The 18,982-nt window shown below is 66.6% G+C and overlaps 5 protein-coding genes across 5 annotated transcripts; 3 read left to right on the forward strand and 2 right to left on the reverse strand.

The window, feature by feature from the left end:
• Positions 1 to 118: 118 nt before the first annotated feature.
• PFL1_01883 (uncharacterized protein) lies at positions 119 to 2,170 on the forward strand (the record flags this gene model as incomplete). The annotated part of the gene is made up of 2 exons (XM_007879395.1): positions 119 to 1,633; positions 1,751 to 2,170. The coding sequence occupies 2 exons, from the start codon at positions 119 to 121 to the stop codon at positions 2,168 to 2,170; spliced, it is 1,935 nt and encodes a 644-aa protein (XP_007877586.1).
• Positions 2,171 to 2,669: 499 nt separating this feature from the next.
• PFL1_01884 (uncharacterized protein) lies at positions 2,670 to 4,527 on the forward strand (the record flags this gene model as incomplete). Its single annotated transcript, XM_007879396.1, has 2 exons — positions 2,670 to 4,110; positions 4,241 to 4,527. The coding sequence occupies 2 exons, from the start codon at positions 2,670 to 2,672 to the stop codon at positions 4,525 to 4,527; spliced, it is 1,728 nt and encodes a 575-aa protein (XP_007877587.1).
• Positions 4,528 to 4,850: 323 nt separating this feature from the next.
• On the reverse strand, positions 4,851 to 7,319 carry PFL1_01885 (uncharacterized protein; the record flags this gene model as incomplete). The annotated part of the gene is made up of 2 exons (XM_007879397.1): positions 4,851 to 6,025; positions 6,158 to 7,319. The coding sequence occupies 2 exons, from the start codon at positions 7,317 to 7,319 to the stop codon at positions 4,851 to 4,853; spliced, it is 2,337 nt and encodes a 778-aa protein (XP_007877588.1).
• Positions 7,320 to 7,946: 627 nt separating this feature from the next.
• PFL1_01886 (uncharacterized protein) lies at positions 7,947 to 10,436 on the reverse strand (the record flags this gene model as incomplete). The annotated part of the gene is made up of 1 exon (XM_007879398.1): positions 7,947 to 10,436. The coding sequence occupies one exon, from the start codon at positions 10,434 to 10,436 to the stop codon at positions 7,947 to 7,949; it is 2,490 nt and encodes an 829-aa protein (XP_007877589.1).
• Positions 10,437 to 13,048: 2,612 nt separating this feature from the next.
• PFL1_01887 (uncharacterized protein) lies at positions 13,049 to 18,517 on the forward strand (the record flags this gene model as incomplete). Its single annotated transcript, XM_007879399.1, has 3 exons — positions 13,049 to 13,379; positions 13,480 to 16,436; positions 16,547 to 18,517. The coding sequence occupies 3 exons, from the start codon at positions 13,049 to 13,051 to the stop codon at positions 18,515 to 18,517; spliced, it is 5,259 nt and encodes a 1,752-aa protein (XP_007877590.1).
• Positions 18,518 to 18,982: the final 465 nt, after the last annotated feature.

The following is an 18,982-nucleotide window of genomic DNA, read 5'->3' on the forward strand; positions in this document are numbered from 1 at the left end:
CACCGACACACGGACAGCCTGGCGAATCTCACCATTGTCAGAGGAGATGCGCGCGCCGTAGTCGTCCAACCCTGTACCTCCCCCTCCCCCCCCTCCTTCGGGCTCTCAACAGCCCAACATGGTCGACCCCGTACAGTGCCTGCCGTACGAGACCGCACTCCACCTCCTCTCCTTCCTCGACCCGTATACCCTCACGCAGGCCTCCTGCGTCTCTCGGTCCTGGTCGGGACTGGTCCAGGACAGCCAGCTATGGAGGAGGGTCGCCCTACGCCTGGGCTACCACCAAGGTCCCTCCCACCCTCGATTGACGGTCGCCGCCGGCACACTCAGGGAGATACCGGAATCGCCAGAAGAGGGCACCTTGGACGCTTCTACGGAGCTTGAGCGTGCCATCGACACGCACCGCTCCAGGAGCGTCACCCGAGCCTTTGACAATTGCCGCAACTTCCGACAGTTCTGCTGCCTCCTTTGGAAGCTCGAGTGCAACTGGGCCGGCAAAAAAGCGGCCGTCGGTCCCGGAGACCAGGGAGAACAAGGTCGCCTCGCTGCCGACTCGGAGGTGCCCCGCCTGCGGCCAAAGACGGCGAGGCGCTTCCCAGACTCGCCAAACGGAGCTTCTCCCGACGTCTGGAGGTTCAAGCTGGACCCCATCGAAAAGACAATCATCTGCACCGGGTGTGAAGGCGGCGTCACCGTCTACGACGCCCACACTTTTGAGATCCTGTGGCACCTCGCGCCGCACCAGACGAGGCAGCATCCGCATCTCGAGTTCTCCGAGGGCTACATGATCTTTGACCGCATCGACCTCGACCACTTCGAGGTGTGGAAGAGCGAGAGGATCTCGAGCCGTGACGAGCTCGGCGGCAAGGCTCCCGAGCGCGGGCGCTACCTGCCGCACGCTCGCCTCACGTCGCCCCGCGCGATCCGGGCGTACCGCTTCCAATTCCCCGTGCTGGCCGCCGCCACCCGCGACGGCGCCGTGCTGCTGTGGAACGTGCCCGAGCGGCGCCTGTTCCAGACCATCGACATCTCGGCCTCGCCTCACGGCGACGGCAACATCAACTACATCGACTTTGACGACGAGTACGTGTTTCTCATCGGCGACGGCGCCAAGAACGTCTCGGTCTTCTCGCGTGCCACGTCGCGCATGGCGTGGAACCTCGGCGAGCATTTCGAAAAGGGCAGAGCGGGGCCCTCGACGTGGAGGACGACGAGAGGCGAAGCCGTCTTCCGCGATTGGACGTTCAGCCAGGCAAAGTGGGTGCCGATGCCCCCGGGCGCGTGGCAGTCGTCGTCGAACCGCATGAACGACGCCCAAGTCTTTATGAAGCCGTACCAGTGCTGGGGCGCCATCCACCCGGACATCAAGACCAACACGCTGCTGGTGCTCGGCCAGGGCTCGCTCCTGCTGCTGAGGGACTACAAGAGCTTCTTCCGCGACACGTCCAAGCCGCCCGCCGCGTTCGACGAGCTCCTCTTCCGCGATCTTGTGATGGGCGTCGACCCTCGCTACGTGTCGGTGGAGTTCGACTTGGAGCGGGACCCGCTAGCATGGAACAGCCGCGAGCAGCTCTGGGACGTCTCTCCGCCTTCGCTGATGGCCGTGCACGACGGCAAGGCCTTCTGCGTCAATGTGAGTCGAGCGCAAGCGTGCATTGTCGGTCTGACACCGCGCCTCTGAGCGAACCTCGACAGAGGGGGACGCTGCTAATCCTGCTGCTCTCCGCCCTCTTCCACCCTTGCCTCGCAGCTGCAACCGATGTTCGTCGATCTGGAGCGGCCCGCGCCCGTGGTTGCAAGCGATCCGGGCGACGGCGGACCGGCTCCGGCCGACGACGCCGTCGAGCGTGCTGCCGGCCGGGGTCCTCCGTGCAGCCTCTACCTCAACTACAACAGCTTTGTGGCGCCGGACCACGACGTCTGGGTGACGGCGCTGTACGAGTCGAGCTGCGTCCAGATGGACGGCACGGCGGCTTTCTGCGTCGACATCGACTTTGACTCGCGGCCCCACATCCAGTCGTTTGACTTTGCGCGAACCCGCCGGCCGAGGCATGCCTCGCTGGCCTCGCGGAACCGCAACGCGGGCAGCGCCGCGGACAGCGGGAACGGCTCCTGGGATAGCGATGACATCGATGGGGACCACGAGGATGCCGAGGAGGCGGTGGTGTGAAGGTGGGAAGCGGCCGAGGGAGCTGCTCACAACCAAAAAAGCGAAGGGCAAGCAAGCGAGGAGACGTTGCGGTGTGGACCCGACGCACCGACGCATCGTCCGCTTTGGCCCCATCTCGTGCGTGTATGTACTCGATAATAGGCTCGAATCGACCCGACTCGGGAACTTGCTGTGCGTGCGTCGACCATGGCAAAGTGCATGGTATGACCTCGAGAGCGAGGGGATACGGGTCGACGAAGGTCGAGGAGAAGCTCGGGTCGCTGCAGCTATGTAGGCAGGTGGAGGGTGACGCCAAGAGCCGGCGGCCCGTGCACCGCCGGCCCCGGGCGCCGCTGCCGCTCGAGGTTGACGCTGGCAGCCGGGCCTCTCAGACGGACCTGGCCGCCTTCTTCTTCTTCTTCTTCTTCTCTTCTTCTTCCACCACCTCCATCTTCGTTCATCGACCGCTCGTCCTTTCCTCGTGCTGTCCTTCGCCGCTCATCGCTGATTGTTCGACGCCATGTCGACGTCCTCTGCGTCACCGCCGCCGCCAACCCCCGGGACCAAGGCCTCGACGGCCCAGCTTCGCATCCTGACGCTCAACGTATGGGGCCTCAAGTACATTTCCAAGCTGCGTTTCGAGCGGATACGGCAGATTGCATTGCGTCTCCACTCGCCCTCAACGCCCACGTACGATTTTGTATGCCTTCAGGAAATCTGGTACGAGTCGGTCGACTGGCGCCAGCTCCAGGCCCTCCTCTCGAGCCGGTATCCGCACACCAAGTTCTTCCTCTCGGGCGCCTTTGGCAGCGGCCTTGCCATCCTCTCACGCTGGCCCATCCTCGAGACGCGCACTCATCCCTACAGCCTCAACGGTCTGCCCATCCACGTTCAGCAAGGGGACTGGTTTGTCGGCAAGGCGTGCGGCGCCATCACCGTCCACCACCCCGAGCTCGGCCTGGTCGACGTGTGGAACACCCACTTTGTCGCCGCGGGCGGAGAGGACGGGCCCGAGAGCCGCAGGGCCCACCGCATCACCCAGGCCTACGAGCTCGCCACCAACGCCAGGAACAGCGCAAAACGCAACAGGCACACGATCGTCTGCGGCGACCTCAACTCGACCCCGCCCGCCCTCTGCCTACGCCTCCTTAGGGACGTCGGCGGCTTGTTTGACAGCTGGGCCGATTCTCGGCCGGGCGCAGACCCGTTCGCCACCGAGCTGCCGCCCTCTGCTACCGGCAGCGGCGCAAGATCGGGTCGCACCGCCATCGACCCCGAACGCGCCCTCGTCGACCTCGGCGTCACGTGCGACTCGCCGCTCAACTCGTGGACGGCGGGCAAGAAGCTCGACGCGAGAGCCCAGCGCGGAGCAGGCAAGCGCCTCGACTACATCCTCTACCGCGGTCCGGAAGTCGTCGAACCGAGCAACGACGTGCACCCTTCGTCGGTGCCGGCAGCCGCGTCGACGCTGGCCTACGAAGCGAGCGAGTCGACCAGGGGCAGGCTGCAGTGCACGGCGAGTCGCGTCGTCTTCACCGAGCCCTCGCCGGCGCTCGAGGGCATCAGCTTGTCGGACCACTTTGGAGTCGAGTCCATCCTCGACATTCTCCCACCACCACCAGCAGCGTCTTCCTCGTCGGCCAAGCACACGCACAAGCACGGCGTCGCACCGTCCTCGAGCGATGTGGCGATCACGACGAGCCGCGCCAAGAGCATTCAGACGACGCTGGCTGCCGCCATGCAGGCTCTGGCGGGTGGGCATGCCGGATCGCGGCGCACGCAGCGCAGCCACTTTGGCGTGTTCGCCGCTGCGCTCGGCGTTGCGGTCACCTCGGTCGTCGCGAGCATCTTCCAGCCTCTGTCCGGGGTCAATCCGCTCCTCGTCCTCCTTGGCGTCGTGGCGGGCTGGGCGGGAACGACGATGCTCTACAGCGCCGTCGTCTGGTTCGAATGGGAGAAACGTGAGTGTTTCAATCGGCCTCCTTCCTCTCTCAGCCTTGGCGTCTCTTTGGGCAGCCGGCACAACGCTGACACACCTCGCTTCGTTCTCTCGCCCCCTTTTCACGCTACTACCGTCTCGGCCTTTCAAAGGTACGCTCCGGACCGTGCTAGAGATGATGGAGCTGGAAATGGACCAGACGCGTCGACTCGCCCTTTTACCCTCGCGGACCCCGTCGTCGTCGTCGATCCGGCCCATCGGCGGCGGCGGCGGCGGCGGCGGCGGCAGCGGCAGCGGTGGGGGGGACGGGATAGCCGAGCGCACACCACCGTCGCAGGAACAGGGTGGCAGCAGCTCGGGTCCAAGGGCAGGCTCGTCGTCGCACAGCAGCGGCGCCGCTTCGCCCCTGCCCCATGTCCGGGAGGGCAACCTCATCTGATCCGATGCGACCTCGACGAGACCGACCTTGACCATCGTTCAAGACCATCCTTCAACTGTCAAGGTCGATGGCGACGATCAGAGACGGAGTAGGGGACACGGCGACGTTTCTATCTAGATTGTTCGTTTGGGAGAGGCGGTAGAGATGGAGATGGAGAGCAGAGGTGAGGGGAGGAGGATGTCTAGCGATTACGATGCGTCACCCTCTTTCTACCTTCTAAGAGCTAGTGCGATACCACGTCGATACGAGCGGCGCCGTGCCGCATCTAGTCAAACGCACGGCGAAGGGGACGACGGAGGATTGCCTCGCGCCCGCGACCGCGATCAGAGGGGGGATGGGGCGCGGGTCGTGTAGAGCGAGGCGAGGGCCGAAGTCTGCGGCGCGGGCGATCCAGGTCCGTGTCCCTGGAGGAGGAGGAAGTCGGAGCTGGCGCTCGTCTTGTTGCTCTCGTATCCCCGCTCGTAACGGTGGTGGTGATGGTGAGACGATCCGACGAGCGTCGTCCCCGTCGTCGCCGTATCCATATCGTATCCGCCACCGACATCACCACCACCGCCGGCTTTTCCTCTCTGCTGCTGCTGCTGCTGCTGAGGGGACGGCAAGGTTCGGCGCTGTGCGAGAAAGGGAGAGTTGGATGCGATGCTCGAAGTGTCCATCATCTGGTCGGTCTCGTCGTCGGCGCCGCCTGGCGAGCGCGAAAACGAAGAGTCGCCACGTCCGTGGCCGCCGCCGATGCCGCCGCCCGCGCCGTCGCTGGGACCCCTTCGCTTGCGCAGTCCCGCCATCGACGCCGCTCCGCGTGCATCAACCAGAGTCGACATGGCCATCTCGGTTCCTGCGCCGCGCGCCGTCGTGGCCGCGTCCAGGTCGCGCCTCCACGCCTGGTCGTCGCGCCCGACGCTGCAGAGGCAGTAGAGCGCCGTGTAGATAACGAGGATTCCACCCAGCGAGCCGTAGAGCAGGCCCTCGGCGATGAGGAGGTGGAAGTGCGTCGCGAACCGCTTGTCCTGGTGCTCTTCTCCGTGCCTGCCGCCCCTCGTCCCGTTCTTGGGCGCGTGGACGTGCGGCTGCCGATCGCCCGGATTCGTGAGGTTGGTGAGTTCGGCATCGGCCGTGTCGAAGCGGTCGTTGAAGAGGCGCCACAGCGTCACGTTGGTCGAAAGCATCGGGTAGTCCTGGTGGCTCGTGTTGGCCACAAAGTCGACCGTCTGCTTGGCCGTCGGAAAGCCCAGGTTGGGGCCCGTCTTGTACTCGCCCGAATCGGACGTGTTGGCGAGGGCCAGGACGAAGTGGCAGCCACGATCTAAGTGATTCCACCCTTGCATCGTCGCCTGGCAGTGGGTGTCGCCCTGGCCGTTGTCGAGCAAGCCGTAGGCGTAGTGGACGTCGCGGCTGCGGTACCGCTTGATGATGGCCGATAGCGAGGCGTTGACGTCGCGCCGGGCGTAGGGGGGCACCTTGGTCACGTTGGACATGCCGTAGGGCCACGAGTCGGCGCCTGGTGCCGAGTTGCCGCCCGAGTTGCCAGCAGACGAGAGGGACGTGGGAGCATGGTTAGCTCGTCGGCTGGGCAATCGCGTTGTGGCACTCGCCTGGCATCCCCTGCCCATCGGGCCCACCCGTAACTCACCTTGGCACGTCGCGTTGGCGTTCTCGCGATCGTCGGTGGGGAAGACGTAGGATCCAGGGTTGCCGATCCAGAAGAAGACGTTGGGATCGTAGGCCTTGGTCTTCTTGAGCATGGCGTACCGCTGCACCGCCTGCGCGCCCATCGAGTGCCCCGCGACGACGACGCGATTGATCGAAGGGAAGACCGACTTGTCAAAGAGCCAGTCGAGAAACGTGTCCATGACCTCGTACGACGATATGTTGGTCTTGTTCTCGTCGGGCGGCAGCGTGAGGTTCTGCACGCCTTTTGGGGGCGCCGCGGCTGCGCCGGGGTCGCTGGGGGACGGCGGCTGCTGCCTGCGTTGCAGCTCTTGCTCGCCCGGCTCGGCCTGGTCGGCATGCTGCTGCAGCGTGCGGTTGAGCTTGTGCAGCTTGGCTTGATACTCTTCGTCGGTCAGCGGGACGGGCGGGCCCTGGCTGTGGCTTCCGCTGGCCCAGCCCGAGCTGCGCCAGTAGAGCTCGTTGGGCTGCACGGCGCCCGCCGCCTTGTCGTTCTGGTTGAGCCAGCACATGCCCATGAGGAGCACCGAGGCGTTGTTGGCGCCCGGCTGGCCCTGCTGCGCCACGATGTTGAGCGCGCTGCGCACCAGCGCCGTGTACTTCCAGCAGTCGCGCGGCTTGCCGGGCATGACGATGACGGCGCGCTTGATCTGCGACGGGTCGTAGTTGGCGCTGATGTAGAAAGGCATGACGGCGTCGCCGCGCACCTTGAAGGTGCGGTTGAGGTTGAAGCCGTCGAGCTGCGGCAGCGTCTGCCAGCCGCCCGTGTCCGAGCCGTTGACGGCGGGCACCGTCGTGAGCGGCGTGCCGTTGTTCCACGGCAGCTGCTGCACGTCGTCGCCGTGGACGAGCGTGTACGACGTCAGGCTGCCCGTGGCGACGCTGTTGGGTCCGGAGATGTAGGGCAGCCCGATGGCCATCTGCGCCGCGGCCACCGGATCGGTGCTGGCGAGCGCCACGACGGCCTCCTGCTGGTCCTGGGTCGCTGGCGGCGGTGCGTTGGGGTCCTGGCGGCGCACGAGCCCGGACGCTTGCGAGAGCGAGACGGGGTCGATGGTGCATATCACCATGAGCACCATCACCAGGCTCGAGAGGCCGTTGAGCAGGGCGAGCAACCGCGCCATGTCGTCGTCGTCGTCGTCGTGGTTGTGGCAGTTGTACCGGCTGTCAATGTCGCGGGAGGAACGGTCGACTCGTCAAGAGGCGCACAGCTCCGGTTCGGCGTGCGATCAGAAGGGTAGTAGTAGTGTGGGCATCCGATGGTGAAGGCGCTGGGCAGAAAGGAGGATGCCCTTTAGCCTAGTGGTGTGCGCGGACAGAGCGATGGCGAACAGTCAACTAGGGCGGAACGGCAGGCGACGGGCAGGTCACATATGAGGTCGCCAGGTGGGGTGGTCCGAAAGCGGCCGCTCGAGCCCCATCATCGGCCGGCCGGTCGGCCTGCCTCAAATGAGGACGACGGGACGCCCCACCTGGCTTTGCTAGCGCTGCGCCCGACCTCCGCGTCAAGGCGGGGCGGGGCTGATGTGTGGGTGGCTGATCCGTCTTATGTATCTCGGCGGGCGCCTGCCGCCGTGGACCGACGCTCGTCTGTGTTGGGGCGGAATGGCATGCTGTTGGCAACGTCTAGCTGGATGGTGGTAGTGATACAGGATGAGCAAGAAAGAGGAAGAGAGGGGGACAAGGTGGGGCAGGGACAGGCGCGCCGGTGATGGCAAGCAGAGATTGGCGGGCCGATCGATGCCTCTACTTCAGGCCATGACGCTGCTGCCATTGTGGGCGCGCGCCATGCCTGCATTGGCGTTGGCAGGCGAGACGCCGCCGCTCGGCCCTCCAAATCCGAGCGAGCGGGCGCCGGTGCGCGACGCCTTTGGTGGGGCCGACAACGGTCCTGCAGCCACGCCAGGCGGCTGCTGCTGTTGCTGCTGCTGCTTGTTGAGGTGGGCCACCGTCGTCTGCCAGCTCTCTGCCAGTCGGCTGCGGTCGGCCGACAAGGAAGCGCGGCCGCCGGGCGCCGTCAGCCGGTCGCGTCTCGGCGCAGGCCGGGCAAAGGTTTCGATGTTGCCGTTTTTGCGCATCACCGACACCGAGTCTGGACGGAAGCGGACGCCGGTGAGGTACTCGCCCCCGAGGTCGGCGGTCACGACTGGCTGGAGGATGGCGACCTCGCTGCGCGGCGACGGCGGGTGCCACAGAGGCTCCTGCGGCGTCGACAGCGTGTGGGGCGATGCCGCCGGTCGGTCCATGCTCGCGCTGACCCGTCTTGCCGCCGAGTTGCCTGGCGAGCGGGACTTGTCGAGCAGCGAGAACGTCGAGCCCGTCGCGCTCCTCCTCGCCGCAGCAGAGTGGCATGCGGCGGTGTGCGACTTGGGCTTGTTGAGCGCGGCGCTGGAAAAGTCCCAGAAGATGAGCTTGCAGTCCTCGCCGACGGTGGCGAATCGGTAGGTCCGCTCGTCGTCCCGCCAGCGCCACGGATCCCACGCGAGGCCGGTGACGAACGACGTGTGGCCCTGGCAGCGCGCCACGATGCGGCCCTCGCGCGGCGCCCACACGGTCACCAGGTCGTCCTGCCCGCCGGTGAGCAGGAACTTGCCGTCGGGCGACCAGCTGACGCAGTTGATGCCGCCAAAGTACGACTCAAAGGCGTCCAGCAGGCGCTCCGAGTTGATGTCGGCGACCCGAAGCACGCCGTCCTCGGCGACAATGGCGACGTGGCTGAAATCGGGGCTGAAGGCAAAGTCGGTGACCTTGGACTTGGACAGCCTCCAGTGGCTGACCGGGTTCATCCGCGACCACGGCGTCTCCTTGCCCTTGCCCGACAGGCCGTTGGCGCTGCCGCTGTAGGATCCGAGATCGCCGCGCGACTTGCCGCTTGGCAGGCCCGATGCGATGGGCACTCCGCCGGGCTTAGTGACGAGCATGAGGGGTTCGCCATCCTCCCGTCCCACCCTGCCTGCCCTCGTCCTGGCGGTCGAAGGGCCGGCGGACGATGACCCGACCGACGGACCCAGCCGCGCTGCCGTTTCGCCGACACTAGTGCTGGGCTCGTTGCTCGGCGTCGCGCCGTCGCTCGCGTCGCCCGCAGTCGTGCTGGTGGATGCGGTCAGGCTGCGCTGACCGATGCTCGGCCGGGATCCGGTCGGCGTGAGAGGCGGGAAAGCGGCAGCGCCACCGCCTGACCTGCCTGCGTCGGCACCGTCCGAGCGCTGGAGATTTTGCAGGGCTGCGCCGGCTGCGCTGCGAGAGGGCGTCCAGGATGCCGGGACAAAGTCAGACGAGTCCTCGCGGTCGCGATCGTAGACGATGAGGGTGCCGTCGGCATGGGCGGCCATGAAGAGGCTCTCGCTGCCGGGCAGCCAGCGGACCTGGGTGACGGCCGACGAGGTGATGGCGCCGCCCTTGTTGATCCGCGTGTAGCGGGACGACATGGGGTCGAGCCAGAGCAGGTCGCCGGTGACGAAGCCGATGACAATGTCGAGGCGGTCGTGGGAGCGGGTGAACTGGTTGACGTCGTGGCAGCTGGGCGACGCGCTGAAGCTGATCCTCGCCAGCGCCTCCTTCATCCTGCCCGTGGTGTCGGCGAGCCAGAAAAAGGAGCGCGCGTTGTTGAGGAAGACGAAGGAGTCGTAATCGGTGCGCTGCGCCAGGATCTTGGCGAGGTCCTGGTGCGTGACCATGCGGTTGACAAAGTTGCTGCTGGTGTTTTTGACGCTGTTCTTGGGCCGGCTCGGCTTGGCGCTGAGGCGGCCCATGGTGGCGCCCAGCCCCGCGAAACCCATGCCCTGTCCGCCGATGCCGGCGATACCGGCGAGCCCGCCATTGCCACCGGTGAGGCTCGAGGCCGGCGCATCGATCCCCTGGGCGGCCAGGGGCGCTTCCAGCAGTGGCCCTCCCGAAGAGCCGAGGTAGTCTGCCACCGACAACCCTGCTCCTCCGTTGGCGTGCGTTGCGTCTCCCGTTACGCTGGCGTCGCTGCCGTTGCTCGAGTCAATGGCTGCGGCGGCGGCGGCAGCCGCCTTTGCGGCCGACCTCTCCTTTTCGGCGTGCTTTGCCGATTTCGAGGTGGAAGGGTACTTTACGCTGACGGTGCTGGTTCGGGGCGTGGGGTAGATGGAGCTCATGAAGGCCTGGCTGTAGACCTGCGGAGCGATGCTGATGATGGGCTGCGGCGGCGGGGCAAATGTGCCGGTCTGGAGGTACTGGCCCTCGGGCGCCTCGAAGCGTATCGTGTCGGTGGTCATGACGGCAGGGTGACAGAGTGGTGATGCAGAAGCAGCGACGGGCGAGGACGAGGTCGGCGCTGCTGGGCGGTCGGTTCGCGTCGCCGTTGTGGAGCGCTGGGTCCCTGTGTCGTGAAGAGGAGCGGACGTGTGAGCTCTGCGGGCGGGAGTGGCCGACAGCAACGAGCCTGTTGCCGACGAAGTGATATAGCAAGCACCGAGGTTCAGGCAGCGACGCCGCGCACCAGAGGCTGGTCACCGGGGTGGCGAGTCTCTTTCAGAGGATGTGCAAAGAACGAAGCCGAGGGACGGTGGCCGTGTCGATGATGGTCGCAGGAGAGCGCTGGCAGGCAGCGGTGGGCAAATGGGGTTCGTTCTGAATGCGCGTTGGGGGCGCTACTTGCTGTCTAGCCTGGGCCGTGTGTTGGCCGGGGATGGGCGCAAGGCTGATGACCGCAGGTGTCTGTGCGGTGCGGCGCAGTCTATCTGTTCTGGCGTCGGTGCGCGCGCCGAGGACGGGCGCATCGGCTCGGCCCGATTGAAGCCGAGGTTGGGCTGCAAGTCGGGCGGAGTGTCCGCAAACAGGGTGCGGCGGGGCGAGGCCAAGATGGCCGCGGCGATGGTTGTGCGGAGGGCGGCGGTGATGGAGGTGGTGGCGAGGAAGGGGGGCAGGAGGATGGTGGTGGTGGTGATGGTTGCAGCACTTTGACGTTGCAACCGGGGGCGGTGGAGGAAGGAGTAGAGAGGGCAGCTGGGGAGGGAGGAGTGCGATGGAGCCGGGGCGGGGGTCAGAGCCAACCAAGAATTGTGGGACTGGGGCCACGCAGCACGTCGGCCCCCTCTGCTGCCTGGCCGCAGCGAGCAAAAGAAGAAGCAGCAGCCAAGCCCAAGCCCAAGCCCAGCCCAGGCCACCGAGTGTCTGTCTCTCCGCGGCTTTTCGGTCGTCGCCCCCGCCGCCGTTGACGCCGTCGTTGGCTCCCTCCCTTGCTTAGCTTCCTCTTCGGCCAGGCTGTTCAGGCCCGCAACCCCAGCCCGTCGGCCTGGACCTCGTCTGGCTCTCGATGCCGTCGGGCGGCCCTCTCCGCTCTCTGCCCGCCCGGCCCTTGGCCTGCCTTGCTTGCCGCGCGTCTGTCTCTCCGTGGCCGCTGATCCTGCTGACAAGCAGCACGCACGCACCACCACCACCCCCCGGCCATTCCGCCTGGCATCCGCCCGCCATCAACCAGGGCAGAAGCAGGAGCTCAGCGAGCGTGCGCCGTTGGTCTATTTCGAGGCCTTCTCGTCGTCATCGTCGCTCCTCCCCTCCGCCTCCCAAGCCTTCCATGCAACTCGGTCACCTACTGTACCCGGCTGTAGCCATCCATCAGCATATAGCGTATCGGCGGGCCTCTCCTTGCCTGTCGTGACCAGCAGCGCAGCATGAGCCATATGGCTGCCCCTCGGATAAGGGCTGGAGGCCCGCATGAGCAGCGCGCTTGAGCCTCTTACGTCGTCGTCGTCGTCGTCGCCGCCGCCGCCGCCGCTGCTTGCTCTGTCGCTGGCCTGCCTTGGACGTGGTTGTTGGGGCAGGCGCATAAATCAGCTCCGTGCGGAGCAGCGACCGGCCGGGGGTTGACGGGCTGCAGCACCTGACCTGGCCCGGCCAGGCCTGGCCCTCGCCTTCCCCACACATCCATCCGGCCTAGTGCGATGTGCTGATGGCCAGCACGCGTACGGCCAACGTCCTGGCCTCGGCGCACCGTCACGCCCGACTTACGACTGGCGTGCACTCTCTCTGTACCGCAGGCCATGCGTGCAGACGCTCGTTCGTGTGTAGCTATAGCTAGGTGCTCTCGCGGCCCTGCCCGCCCTTTCTGGCCAGGCGAGGCCTTGACCCTCCTGCGGATGGTGCCGAGATAGAGAGGCAGGCAGGCCAGGGCGGCGACGGCCGGTGGAGAGAAGCGAGGCGCCACGAGGCGGCGGGCCAAGCCAAGCAGCAACCAGCAGCGGCCACCAGGCTGGCGGGCAGGCAGGCAGGCTAACGCAGGCCGGGCCGTCCCTGCAGCAGGCCGGCCACGCATGCAGCTCACCGCCCCATGCTGGCACGCACACGCGCACTCGGCCCGCCGAGATCGGGGTGGCCGTCGAGCCGCCGTTTGACATCACACCACGGCCATCCGATCTGGTCGGTGGGGGACGGCAGGATCATTTCGGCCGGGAAAAGCTCGGAGCGCACAGGCCCACCCCTGACCAGCCCGTTCGCCCCGCCTGGCCGTCCCCGCCAGACCGAGGACGGGCCGGGCAAGACCAACACGCGGGCTGGCCGGTTGGTCGGGCCAGCCAAACGACCAAGCGCAACCGCTGCGGCGATCCACGACCAGCTGCTCCGCCAACCCGCTCGATTCTTCTCAACCCGCGCCGCGGCACAGGCCCACCTTCCCCCTCCGACCGACGACAGCGCAACCTCAACCACAGCGCCACTCGGGTTGCATCGTGGACCAGTCACCACAAGACTCGCTCCTTGCGCCGTGGCCGAGAGAACGGGCACCACCGCGAACGGCGCCCGCGCTTCAACCTCGCTCCGACCGCCGGCCGCTGGAAAGCTACAGCAGAAGTGAGCCTTGCCATCGCCGGCGCGCGCTACAGGCGCCACCATGAACGGGGATGGCGATGGCGGTGGCAGTGGCAGCGGTAGCGCCAGCGCCTTTGCCAGCGGTGCGGCCACGCCCTCGTCACAGCAAGACGCAGGCCATCGTCCAGGGACGCCTTCTCGCACCGCCTCCAACCTACGCAACGAGATCGGCAGCCCCACCAGCACCGGCTCAGAGAACGGGTACGACTCGCAATCAATCAACGACGGCTTCGCGCCTGGCATCCTCGCCTCGAGGCTCGGGCGCAGCCTGGTGGGCGCCGGCGTCGGCAGCTCCCTCAGCCTGACCGGCTCCGGTACCAGCTCGCCCAGCCTCTCCATGACCGGCTTCAACGGTAAGTGACCGCCAATGGGCCAGCTGCAATGCCTCTGCACGCACGCTAGCTTGCCGACAACGGACCTCGCTCATCCCCATCCGGCACCTCCTCCCTGCAGCCATCTCGACCGTGCTCAACAACCCTTCGAAACGCCAGCATACGATCGACCCCAAGTCATCCCGCTTCCCACCTCTGACGCCCACCCCACACGTCCTGTCGGACATTCCCAAGGCCAAAAAGTCCGACATCGAGGGCTACCTCTCCAGCGTCCGGCCAGAATGGGACCGCTTCATGCGGAACCAGAAGCTCGGCAGGCAGGGGAGGGCGACCGTCGGCGAGAGGCACGACGGCGAGGGCGACGGAGATGGCGACGACAGCGTCGGCGGACCCGCCTCGGCCCCGGCGGCGGCCAAGCGGCGTGGCCACCGTACCCGTGGCAGCGTCGCTTCCCTCTCGGCCGACCTCCGAGCGCAGCCAGTGGTGGCCCCCGAGAAGCGGCTGCCTCCGCTCAGCGCGGTACCCCAAGTCTTCTTCTCCGAGGACTTCGATCTCGGCAACCCATACACTTTCGATCTGGTCACCGAGCGGCACAAGGCGACGACGACCTCGGGCGGCGGCAATGGTGCCGCGGCGCCCAGCTACGACGTCGCACTCAACCAGATGCTACAGGAGAAGCTGAGCTACTACTCGGACGTGATCGAGCAGCACCTCGTCATCGAGATCGGCACGCAGTCGTCCTCGTTCTTCGCCGCGCTGGGCAACCTCAAGGAGCTCAACGCAGAGGCTGAAAGCTGCCTCGAGCGGATCGGACACCTCAAGTCGGAGCTGGTCCACATCGACGAAGACCAGGCCAAGGCGGGGCTGCGCGTGGTGCGGGAGCAGGAGCGCCGGCGGCAACTGCACAGCAAGCGCAAGGCCATCGAGAGCGTGCGCGAGGTCATCGAGCGGCGCGATCTGGCCCGCCTGCTGGTGCAGCAGGGCGAGACCGAGGAGGCCCTCGAGATCATCGATGGTGTGCGCAGCGTTCTCTCGGCCGACCCCGCCGCCGATGCGGCGCGACCAAGCCTCCGGTTCACCGACCTTCGTTCGCTCTCCTACATCTTGCCAGAGCTGCGAGAGCTCGAGTCGAGCCTCTCTGGATCGCTACAGCGCGACTTGGTTGCGATCCTCGCCGACGACCTGGCCGAGCGCGTGCGCCCGACCTCGGAGGGCGACGGCACCGGGCGGGATGACTACTTTGCCGAGAGCCTCGTCCCGAGCCGCTCGGCCGGAAGCCCGCTCTCGCCGGCTGCGAGCACCTCACTCCCCTCTTTCGTCAGGCCGCCCTCCTCGCCGTTCGGCAACGCGGCCAAGCCGCTGTCAGATCCCGACTCTCGGCTCAAGTCCCGCATAGCTCCGCTCATCGGCGGCCTCGTCCGTACGAGCGGCATCGATGGTCTGCCCGCCGCTTACAGGGAAGCCGCGCTGCGGGCGGTCAAGGAAACCTGGCGTTCCAGACTCGGCGACGACGGCGAGGAGTGGGCCGAGCTCGCGGCGCTCCTCGAGACCGACGATCCGTCCAAGAACGACCTGGTCGGCGCACCCGAGGTGGTCGTCCGCTTTCGCGACATCGAGCACCAGGCGTTCCTCTCGCTCGGTCGGAAGCTGCTCGACGCGCTGCTCAGGTGCCTCAAGGGCATCGATTCGCAGGCCAAGCTCGTCATCCGCATCCTCGACGAGTACCACGCGTCCGGCAGCGGCGACCGCGATGCAGCACCGCGGAGCAGCACCGACCAGGCTGTCGACGCCGCGCCTACGATGCCAGACGGCGTGTCGGCAACGCTACCGACGACGATGGCCGATATCGTGACCGCGAGCACGGAGCTGTCGCACGTGCTTACGGCTCGCCTGATTTCGGTCCGGTCCAGCACGCACGCTGCCATGGACCTGGCGCCATTCCTCGCCGTATTCCAGCTCTGCTGGTCCTACGTGCTCTCGTCGGAGCTCGTCTGCCGGAGGATGATAGTGGGCCTGCGCGGCTCCGTGCTCAGCCAGGCCAAGGGATTCCTCTCGCAGTTCCACCGCAAGCGGATCGAGAGGGCCGCCAAGGCGGTCGAGGAGGAGACGTGGGCGCAGTCCGACGTCGGTGCCGATGTGCAGCGGCAGGTGCGGCTGATTGTCGAGAGCGCCGTCGAGGATCCGGCCGCCTTCGTCGTGAGCAGCGAGCTCGCACGCGGCTCGATCGACGCTGCACGCGGTTCCGCCGGCGCTGGGACTGCGACAGGCGGTGCGGACGCGGCAGACGCCGATGCAGCACCGCAGCCCGCGCAAGGCAGCAAGGCGCTCGAGATCGAAGACCGCTCCTACTTTGTCGTCTCGGCCAGCCTCGACGTGCTTAAGTTGCTCGCGGACTACCTCCGCGTCATCATTAACCTGCCGCTGCTGACCACCGAGGCCATGGGCCGCGTCGTCGAGTTCCTCAAGCAGTTCAACTCGCGCACCTGCCAGGTGGTGCTGGGCGCCGGCGCCATGCGTTCGGCGGGCCTCAAGAACATCACCGCCAAGCACCTGGCGCTCGCATCCCAGTCGCTGTCGATCATGATCTCGCTGATCCCCTACATCCGCGAGACTGTGCGCCGCCACCTCAGCCCCAAGCAGGCAGTGATGCTGACCGAGTTCGACAAGCTTCGCCGCGACTTCCAGGAGCACCAGTACGAGATCCACGCCAAGCTGGTCGCCATCATGAGTGATCGCCTGACGGTCCACTGCCGCGCCCTCGGCTCGGTCGATTGGAACGCGCCACTGCCTGGCGACGGAGACGACGGCGATGGCGAAGCGACGCCCGAGGCCAACAAGTACGCGGCCGACCTGGTCAAGGAGACGGCGACGCTGCACAAGGTGCTCTCAAAGTACCTCCAGCCTCCCGTCGTCGAGCACGTCATCGGCCAGGTGCTCAAGGCCATCGACGCCCGCATCGCCGCCGAGCTCGACAAGGTCGACGTCCAGACGCGGGCGGCTCGACGCCGCATCGAAGAGGACATCGGCCTGCTCAAGACGAAGCTGTCGGCGCTCAAACACGTCGAATGGCAGGGAGAGGTGAGCATCCAATATCTGGGGCCCGATCGGATCCCGGCAAAAATCCATCGCAGCAGAGCCCACGAGACTGATCAACACGCTGTCGTTCTTGACCCGGCTACGCTACACAGCAACTTGACGCCATCCTCGAGAAGAAGCAGGTCCATGCTGCCACTCAGCGAACCAGCGCCGATGGCAGCAGCGGCAAAGAGGCGGTCTCGTTGGCCGCCGAGGCGCAGCAGCCGGCCCCGCAGCACGCCTACAAGGCCCGCATCCCATCTCTGTTCACCCGCAGGCAGCAGCAGCAGCACCAGCAGAACCAGCAACAGCAACAGCAGCAGCAACAACAGCAACATCACCAGCAGCAACAGCAGCAGCAGAACTCGGCTGCCCGCTCCTCTGCCGACTCGACCCCCTCGTTGACCACGCTTCAGGCTCGGGCATCGCAAGAAAGCACGCCGCGGTCCAGCATGCAGGATATTGTGGTGCCGCCGGTACCGAACAAGGACGCAGAAGCCCAGCCCGCAGCAGTCGACGACGCCGAAGCGCCTCCTCCCACACCGCCGGCGAAGTCACTGTCTGCTGAACGGGCATCTGATGAGTCCACAGCCGGAGTCGGGGAGCCTGCTCAGCAGCAGCAGCAGCAGCAGCAGCAAGCTGACGAGACGGAGGCTTCGTCCGAGCAGGCTTCGGCGTCTTTGCACACCGCTGAGCGGTCTAGCCAGGACAAGGGGGGCGACGTTGACGCTGGTGCGAAGGAAGGCGATAATCAGGAGGAGCAGGCGAAGTCGAACGACGCCGAGACGAGTAAAGCAGCGATTCCTGCGCTGGCCACGACTGCCGAGGCCGCCGCGACGGAGGCCCCAGCGGCTCCACGAACGTCGGGCGAGTCTGCGCCAACAGTCGCCGACCTGCCTAGGCAGACTAGTCCGAGTCAAGCAACCGAACCGTCACCGGCGAGTCCGCGACAGTCGGCCACCAAGCCAGAACCATCGTCGGCCTTTGCATCCCCCGTCAAGAGCGGAGCATCGACGCCGGTCGCATCGACCAACAACACGCCGTCGAAGCCGGGGCGGATGTCGCTCAAGGAACGGCTTGCCGAGGCGGCGCGGAAGAGGTCGATGGCACAGCAAGCCCCCGCAGCTGCCGCGCCGGAGCCTGCGCCTGCAAAGCCCTCTCCGGCAGCAGCTGCTACCGGTGTAGCCGCCGAAACCAAGGCCGGAGACGCGGACCAGGCCCAAGATGAAGGCGCGAAGCCATCAGAGGTCGCAAAGCAGTCGAAGGACGCGTCAGCCATGCTTCCGTCGCAGGAAACGGCTGTTGCTGCCGCGCCTCGGGACGAGGAGATCAAGCTGGCGCCCTCTGAGGCCGAATCGGCACCAGGTGTGACACAGCAGCCCGAGGCCATGCCAGAAGCACAGCAAGAGGGGTCCGCTGCCCTTCCGAGCAGTGCTCGGGCCGAGATGGCTGCACCTGTTGCACCAGAGGCACCAGCACCCGAGCCAGCTGCTCCGACTGCGGACGTCGTTCCGAGCGCCCTCGGCGCAGAAGAGGAAAGCAAGCATCCGGCGGGGTCCACGGACTCGGCAGACGCCCAGGCCACCAAACTCGATGCGTCGTCCTCCGGGGCGCAGCAGCCCACGGCCACCAGCATCGAAATCGAGGCGCAGGAAGCGACGGTATCGGCCCAAGTCGACGAGTCTGTTACTAAAGCTGGCTCGACGGCGCCAGAAACAGAGGCTCTATCGAGCGAAGCCCCCGAGCAAGCGACCGAGGCACAGGCATCGACTACGGCAGCGCTGGAGGAATTGGACATGCCGCCGCCTGCTGCCTCACGAGCCGACGACGCCGGAGAGGAAACCGATGCTGCTGCCGTTGGAGCCCCATCCGCGGAAGCTCAAGACGAGCCGCCGGCCGCCGATGAGGGAGGGGCCGATGAGGTTTCGACGCCGATCCTGTCGGGCACTGCGACGCCCGACGTGGAAGAGAGCGTCAAGGGCGACGGCGACGACGACGATGGAGAGGCCGACGCCAAGCAAGGCACTGGAACTCCCAAGACGCCGGGCAAGAAGAAGAAGAAGAAGAACAAGAAGAAGAAGTGAGCCATGGTGGCCACGCGGAGAGGCCGGGCCGGCGTTGGGTGATAGGAGCTGCCAGGCGTGATGAGATCGGGCCCCTCGATGCGGCTCGATCGGGGAGTAGGCTTCGATCGATAGACTTGGCCCGATGGGCGACTGGACAAGCAGGGGTGCTATGTTTGGCTTCTGCCCGCCGCCTGCCGCCTGCCGGCCTGCCGCCTGCCGTTGGAGCGCGTGTGTCTGCATAAAGCAAGCAACAGCGACGGCCCCCCGCAACCTGACGGCGGGTCTTGGCGCGCGACCGACCCCCCTCAGCCTCCCATTCGACGGTTGGTGTCGGATCGGGTGGCCCGTCTTTGCCCCTCATCGTGGCCATGGCAGAAATCAAGACACGAGCGAGAAGTGTGTAGTTAGCCCTAGCTTTGCCCCTGCCGTGTGTGCACGCCGTCGTTGGAGCGCTGGTACGGTGTGGCCTCCTGGCCAGCAGTC

The sequence above is a fragment of the Pseudozyma flocculosa genome, assembly GCF_000417875.1.
Source record: "Pseudozyma flocculosa PF-1 unplaced genomic scaffold scaffold00005, whole genome shotgun sequence".
NCBI classification, from domain to species: domain Eukaryota; kingdom Fungi; phylum Basidiomycota; class Ustilaginomycetes; order Ustilaginales; family Ustilaginaceae; genus Pseudozyma; species Pseudozyma flocculosa.